This window comes from Cryptomeria japonica, unplaced genomic scaffold, assembly GCF_030272615.1.
Source record: "Cryptomeria japonica unplaced genomic scaffold, Sugi_1.0 HiC_scaffold_187, whole genome shotgun sequence".
In the NCBI taxonomy this organism is placed as follows: domain Eukaryota; kingdom Viridiplantae; phylum Streptophyta; class Pinopsida; order Cupressales; family Cupressaceae; genus Cryptomeria; species Cryptomeria japonica.
The window spans coordinates 203,292-211,577 of NW_026729009.1; the positions used below are offsets into that span (position 1 = coordinate 203,292).

General features: G+C 34.0%; 1 protein-coding gene across 1 annotated transcript; it reads left to right on the forward strand.

The window, feature by feature from the left end:
- Positions 1-457: 457 nt before the first annotated feature.
- Positions 458-2,673, forward strand: LOC131073300 (endoglucanase 16-like). Its single transcript, XM_058009706.2, has 8 exons — positions 458-664; positions 782-994; positions 1,080-1,280; positions 1,420-1,497; positions 1,588-1,740; positions 1,832-1,940; positions 2,088-2,251; positions 2,326-2,673. The coding sequence occupies exons 1-8, from the start codon at positions 458-460 to the stop codon at positions 2,671-2,673; spliced, it is 1,473 nt and encodes a 490-aa protein (XP_057865689.2).
- The last annotated feature ends 5,613 nt before the right edge of the window (positions 2,674-8,286 follow it).

The following is an 8,286-nucleotide window of genomic DNA, read 5'->3' on the forward strand; positions in this document are numbered from 1 at the left end:
CACCTGCCTTAGCCTGTAATTAGAATCGTTTTCTCCCTTACTATTCATCAACGAACAACGATAATTACTAACGGTAGCATTGCGGTGCAGACGGAAAATAATACAAATCAAAACAAATGCTAAAACTTATAATTCTTGTGAACAAGAACAAATCAAAATTGAAGGTAAAACGTATATATCTTGTGAAACGTATAATTCTTGTGAACAACAATCGAAAAAAAGACAAATGATATAAGGCATCAACCTGATTTCTCGTATTAACTGTTTGAGGTGCTGAGTATTTATCGTTTATTTTGTGGTGTCCCATGCTCTAAATCTTGCAGTTCCCATGCATTACTCAGCAACAGAAACTCATACACAGTCCTCGTGATAAATACTAGCTTTATCCCACGACTAACAAGTCTATAAATTTAGCGCACAATTCTAAATTGCATATCAAAGAAAGAAGAGAATCCATATGGCCAAGGCAATGGAAGCGCTTTTGGCAGTGGTGTTGTTGCTGTTTTGTGGTGAGTGGCAGGTGGTTCGTGGAGAATTCGATTACAGAGATGCTCTATCTAAGTCTATCCTCTTTCTAGAGGCCCAACGATCCGGTAAACTCCCACAATCTCAGCGAGTAAAGTGGAGAGGAGATTCTGGCCTCACAGATGGGAAGTTGCAAAACGTAAGTAGAAGCAGAAATAAATCCCTATTCAATTTATTTAGAAATAAAAATAGAAGTGGATCATACTATCATTCCAAATTGACTCCATACAAAATTTTATGTGCAACTCAACTGCAGGTTGATTTAGCTGGGGGTTACTACGATGCAGGCGATAACGTGAAATATGGGCTTCCCATGGCATTCACTATCACCACACTCGCTTGGGGCACACTGGATTATGGGAAAGAGTTGAAAGCTGCAGGAGAGATTCAGAATGCAAGGGACGCTATTAGATGGGGAACTGACTACTTTCTCAAGGCTAGTGCAACTCCAAATGAATTATGGGTTCAGGTAAAGAAATCTAATCTAAAATATTCAGCATTCATTCTTCAAGATTATGAAAAACTGACGAGGTTGATCTTGATGCATGAAATAGGTGGGTGATCCCCAGGCAGACCATAATTGTTGGGAGCGTCCAGAAGATATGGACACTCCTCGATCTCTTTACAAGATTGATAAAGACACCCCTGGATCAGAAATTGCAGCAGAAACGGCCGCAGCCTTGGCTGCCTCCTCCATTGTTTTCAGATTCACAAACCCTCGTTACTCACACCTTCTCCTCCAACGTTCTCAATCGGTATGTTTGGGTGCTCAAGTAAAATAGAAAACATAGCTGTTAACTAACACAGCAAAATCAACAAGTTTCATCCATCCATTTTGAGAAAAACCTTATACATCCATCTTCTTTCTAACCGGCCATTCATGTTTCCCTTCAGCTCTTCAGCTTTGCCGATCGATACAAGGGCACCTACGGAGGAGAGTGTCCATTTTATTGCTCTGTTTCAGGCTACAATGTAAGAAGACTTTGGTTTTCTCTTAACATATGCACTTGTAACCAGAATTTGGTTTTCTTTTAACATATGCACTTGTAAATATGATCTCAGGACGAGCTTCTATGGGCTGCATCTTGGCTATACAGAGCTACCAAATCCTCATATTATTCCAACTATATTATCCAGCACGACGATGTAAAGGCATATGTTAATGAATTCAACTGGGACCTCAAATATGCTGGAGTTCAAGTGCTTCTAACAGACGTAAGCGTAGACTGATTGGTGCAATTTTTTAAATAAAATGTAATATAAACATACTCTAGCTTAAAGCTAACTTATGCACTTCACCAACCAGTTATATTTCCAAGGGGAAGCTCAATTCTCAGCCTATAGAAGTAATGCAGAACGCTTTGTTTGTTCACTTCTTCCAGGCAGTCCCATTCGTTCTGTTAAAACCACCCCAGGTGAACTCTCTATCTCTTCACCAGTACCACTAACAATCAATCCTTTTTCTAGTCACAACCATATAAATCCTCTGTTACTACTCCTCTTCTAATCATAGCCCTCAAAATTCTCTTAGTGATATCTGTAATACAATTCTTTTGTTACAGGAGGTTTGTTGTATGTTAGAGATGGCGCCAACACTCAATATGTTACCAGTGCTGCTTTTTTGATGGCAAGATACAGTGATTTACTATCAGCTAAGAAGCGAACATTGTCATGCGGCAACACTCTCTTTAAACCCAACGACGTTATGGGCTTCGCAAAGCTACAAGTAAGCACACTACATTATCTGTTTTTGTATTTTGGAGCATACAATATAACGAATCCTAATCATATCCTTTGCAGATTGATTATTTATTAGGAAGGAATCCTCTGGGCATTTCATATATGGTAGGATACGGTTCCAAATATCCAAGGCAACCACATCACAGAGGAGCATCTGTAGTTTCCATTCATCAACAACCAAGGAAGATCAAATGCATTGAAGGTTTTATGAACTGGTTTCACAAAGATTCTTCCAATCCAAACACACTAATTGGGGCAATAGTGGGGGGCCCAGATAAATATGATCGTTTTGTAGACCTCAGGACCAAATCTAGCATGCTTGAACCTACAACATACATAAATTCTCCTCTTGTGGGTGTTCTTGCAAAATTGTACAGAATGACATGCAAAACTAACAGGCAGTGTTGATTTTCTTGGACATCAAAGAACTAGGAAAAATCTTTCCATCAATCATTGGAAATGACAGATTATGTTGCACTAGAGTATTTACAATTGTGGGAGGCTATATGAGAAAAGGCCCCCAAGATGAATCATGTCATTATTAACACAATAAAAATTATTATTTTCAAGTTACAGCTTTTATGTTGGTTCTAAAGTAAAAAATATATAAATCTATTTATGTTAGAATTAGAATTGAATATTATTAATAGTTTATGTTTTAATATAATAAAAAAGTGATATTATTAATTTTTTTGTTATGCTGATAGGTATTATACAATTTCATTAGGGGTAGTTAGAATTTGTATACATACAAATTTCTCCTTAAATCGCATGGATGAACAATAATCATGGTCATTATTACTTGATTATGAAACTAGTTTACTTTTTAATATTGTTACAATTATTAATATGAAATTTAATATTGTTAAAATTGCTAAATTGAAATGTGTAATGTGCTCAAAGGTGTGATATGATTATATTAAGGATGGTGATAACTTGTGCACATACAAACTTTTTCTTAAATTACATTCATCAACAATAACCATTGTCATCAATTAATTATAATACTTTCACCCTCTAAAAAATGGAAATCCCCCATCCCATGTCTTCATTATTATACATGAGCCAAATTTATTTGTTGGATTGTACATTGTCTCTCACATTATTATACATCAACCAATTTATTTGTTGCATTGTACATTGTCTCTCGCGCTTTTTTATCACAAATTCATAGGTGCTCAATGAAGCCGTGCCTATTTACTCTAAAGCATATTTTCTAAACAATTTAATTCACTCATCTCACTATTTCTTTTAAATACAAGTAATAATAACTCAATGTGACAATAATTCTCGCAACAATAATATATTAATGAATAAAAACTCAATCGCCAATAAGTTGAAAACAGCAATTATGCTTTTACCATGAGCCCAAGTACCTTGGAAAGAAATAATAAAGCAATAAATAAAATGCATCATTCACATTATAGCCATCAACAAATGGCTGAAGAGAGAAACCCTTCACGCCGATGTGCAATTGGTTATGTAGCTTTTGAATACCACATTATTTTATTTTTCTAAAGAAAATATGATGTTTTATTTTCATTTTATATTTTCTTCCCCTACAAGTTCCCATTCATTCACCTGGCAATATATTGATTTACTTCTTATGATTTTGATTTTTTTTTAAATAATTGTTTACAATTTTATATTTATAGGTAATTCTTTTATTGACAAGTTGTGGAATGAGGGCCCACTCATATAAAAAATGGCATATAAAATAGAGAGTGAAATCTAATTGAAAAATGAGGAGAAAAGAAGAGGAAGAAGACAGAGGAAGTTGACAAAGTTTAAGTTTGCTAAAACATATTAACAAACCATCCTTCCAAAATTTGACTAAAAGTAACTTTGCTTTAATGTCAAAGGACAAAAAGACTTCACTATTTTTCTTTAATTTTCTCTTGGTAAGGAGTGCTTGAGAGATCCACTAAGAGGCCTTTCAAATAGAGGCTTGGGATTCCATTTTATATTTTTCAACCCTGGATTTCATACTTGGTCACTTATCAAGTTTACCAATGTTTAATCAAAATCGTACTCTTAGTCTAGCGTGATATTCGTGATGTTAGGGCAAATAAATTCATCTTAATGGTCCAAAAATTCATTCAGAAAACAAATGCGCTACTTACATGAAACATGAAGGAGATCCTCATCTTCAAAAGGATGGAATTTTTCCTATTGAGAAATATCCTTACTTTTAGAGGTTTGATGATTGCACTGGAAAGTCACCAAACAACACAATTCTACAGCACAAGAGAGAACTATATTCATAGAAATAACCCCAACAACCATAGTAATAAAGGAATTTTGCAAGGAATAATTTAATAAAATCCAATTGTTTTGTCAAAATAAGTCAAGATTAGAGCTACCATTTTTGTAAATCCCTTTCTGGAGGTCACCAATATAAAGATTTGATATATATTTTGTATTGCAGCCCATAATTTTGAGCCCCATTTATTAAATCTAAAACAACGCTCTGAAAGACCATAACGACTAGTATGCTGAAACCATGCACCATATAAAATTTAATTCCAACCATGTGTGATAAAGGCTCAAAGAAGTTAGCCATCATGCATTTTCTTGAATATATTTTTGCCCTATTAAGAGATCCCTCTTTAATTTCTATAAAAAATAATACACTTTATTGAGAAGGGTCTAAATGAGCATGTATAATTCCTCATAATTAAAAGAATATTTTAAAAGTGTAGCCAAATTGAGATATTCTCGATCCTATGTTGACGCAGTTGATGTAGAACCAAGTGATGACGTGAATAAAAGAGTTCTGAAATTTGGGATGCCTCTGAAGAAGGAATCTGCTCAAAGAACAAACTTGGTTCATTGTCAAAGATCTTACAGTTGTTTGATTCAAGACCTATTTTCATAGTATTATCTAGACTAACATAATGGGGCTTCTTCAAAAGAAAAATTTAGGGAAAATACATCTATCCATCCCTTACCTTTAAACAAGTCATGCTTTTTCACAACCCTTTCAATATCATGATCAGTAGATACAAACCCGTACCTGACATATAGAACACAAATGGAACAGAGATCCATAATTCTGAAGCAAATCAAATGCATTAGATAGGAATACAAAAACAACCTAAGAAGGAAAAAAAAATTGAGGAGCCTTCAGGTTAAGAACCTCTTCGCCCACTATAATAATGATCGCCCGCTAGATTGTCGCACAATCCCACTTGAAGATGTACTTCATATGCTTCGTTGTGTAGGACACATATGTTGGAAACTCACAGTTAGTAAATGTAACTCAAATGCATCAGTTCAAAGGATTATACTCTATTATTTCAACCACTAGTAGACATAGAGAACAAAGAGAAAAAAATGATGAAACAAAATCTTCATTTTTCCCTCCTAAATCCATCTCCTCAAATGCCACCCAAATCTACGGAAACAGTAAGCTCAAAATAGAAATGTAATCATACAAGTGAGGTATTTGAAGTAGATTGAAGTAATTATTTTCTTACTTTCTTAACCTTTCCAGTGTCTAATCAAAACCTATTGCACATCAAAAAATCATTTCTATTTTCATGAGATGCGCTAGAAAAGTACCATGATTTCCTAAGGAAAAGCCACTTGACACTCAAATCAGAAAAAAGGAATTATAATCGACCTTAAATGGTGTTACTAATATATACATACATAGATACATACATATATCTTTGTGTGTGTTTGTGTGTACGTAGACAAATTTGTCATCCCATTATGGAGGCGAGATGTGGGCATATAAGGAAAGAAAGTAGACAAATGGTCCATTCAAGTTAAGCTAGGAGGTCAAATGACAAATGTACTTTCAAGTCCTTGAACTTAATGGATAGGCTCAAGGAACCTTATATGATCTCTCGTGGGCTTCATAGCATGGATGAGTCATTGGGTAAATCCTCAAAGAAAACTCACATGTATTTATAATTATTAGGATTATGATTAGAATTGTCTTTATAACTTGTTGGACTATATGTGTATCTTTTGATAACAAATTTGATTGCAAGTTATAAATCAAGACACTAAGTTGACAAATCTCTACTTCCAACACAATCCCAACACTTGTTCAGAATTTTAGGGACAATCAAATAGAGCGCTAATAGAAATTAGTGATTCTCATGATAGCAACAAAATAGTGGAAGATGACCAAAAAGAGGGCACAATAAAGTAGGTCAACCTTTGGAGACTCAATGTTTAACCAATTTCATTTGGATTGACCTGAAAACTCTTTCACAAAAGGATGCTTTTCCATAATTTCCAAGATAATAATCCTAGAGTCAAGTTTCCAAGACATATCTTAGATACAATCATCATAGATCTTAAAATCAAGAGGCTCAAAAGGAAAGGTGACCTTAATATCCCTAAGAGATAAAAGGTAGGGTTGATTTCCAGTTCTAATGAAGGGTAGGAAAAGTGAGAGAAAGAGGAATGTTCTCCCCATACATATAAGGAGGACACACAACCTCAACTTTATAATTTAACCATATGTCTAATGTGGGCTATTTTTTAAATTTGGGATTCTAAAAAACACTATATATCTAATAAGGCTTCGAAACATTTTTTTAGTGTTGTGTATCAATATAGATGTAAAGGCTCCTTTATCAAAAGGGAGACTCTAGAGAGGTAGCTTCAGCTAAGGGTAGAAACATAGAACTAGAGTCCTTGTATTTCTATTAGGGGGAACACAAATATTTAGATCGACCTCTCTGTGATCATTCCAATCTAACCATATTATCCTATAAAAATGGAAAATGCATGACAAGATTGTTTCCCGCAAGGAATTAGTAATTGTGTCAAGTAATAATTCATCAAAGATGCAACTATTGTGGACAACAGATAATGAGTCCACAATCATTTCCATGTGATTTCACTACCTTAAATTCAACTCATTTCACTCTTACCCTTACGTTATTTACTCCTTAACACCCTATTGATTTTTTATCTTTTTAGGTCTTTCCCTACATAACAAATCCATTATTTCAATGACTGAAATTTCCTACATTAGCCACTGTTGACCACCCTATACAAAACACCTTTTCCCTCTCAATGTCATTTTCCCTAATTCATTTTTCATTTATAATATTGCACTCGTCATTGACCAGCTTACACTTGGCAATTCATATTAAAAATTGATTTTTTTTTTTGGATTGGCTAGAACCTTTGAATATATCTCTAATATTAGAAAGCCACATAAGTCAACCACATGTATAGTCAAACTGAGACAATAGTGAGAGACAAAAAATATGTAAATAAATATCTTAATGCATTAACTCAATGAAATATTTAACTTAATAAGATATAAATTTAAATTGAAATATTTTTTGTCATCTAGAATAGAAAGTTTTCTATCTAGGATAGAGACATGTGATGACCATACAAGATAGCACACAGGAACAAATCATATAAAAAGTACATAGTATTCACAAGTAAGGTTATTTAGAAAAAATATCTACACTAACACCCTCCATGCACAACTAGGTGGATACAAAGAGATTAGGGTCTTGAAAAGTACAAAGAAACCCTAACAAAGTTGTTAAAGAGAAAACACCTAGTGGGAAAGACTTCCCATTGATGTGGAAAGAGGATGGAAGCAGATTAACTCCATAATATGTTAATGAAAAAGTCTTGAATATTCATGCCTACCTTGATGTTGATCTTGAGTTATGACTAAAACTGATATATGGTAACAAGTACCACAAAGATTCAAGCACACTAACCATAATGAATGACCCTCAAACTAACATGTGACATGATGCAAATGAAATGACATATTCAAGATCATTAACCAAATGCTCTAAATATGAGATGTTATCTCAAATGTACTAAAATGTGTGATGTTATGAGTATGATGTGCTCAAGAAAAACTAAATAATCTAGATACAATTCATGCAAGTTGTCATCAAGAAGAAGATGATATGCAATTAAACTTTTTATGCATGAATCTTCTCTAGGATGGAACATTATTGAAGTTCAATTATTACAATACCCTCGAACCACGCTTGACTTAGTACTTTATCATATTCATTT

Coding starts and splice junctions, on each gene's coding strand:
- LOC131073300 (XM_058009706.2), top strand. CDS start 458: ATGGCCAAGGCAATGGAAGCGCTTTTGGCAGTGGTGTTGTTGCTGTTT. Junction 995..1,079: donor CAAATGAATTATGGGTTCAG/GTAAAGAAATCT, acceptor TGCATGAAATAG/GTGGGTGATCCCCAGGCAGA. Junction 1,941..2,087: donor TTCTGTTAAAACCACCCCAG/GTGAACTCTCTA, acceptor CTTTTGTTACAG/GAGGTTTGTTGTATGTTAGA.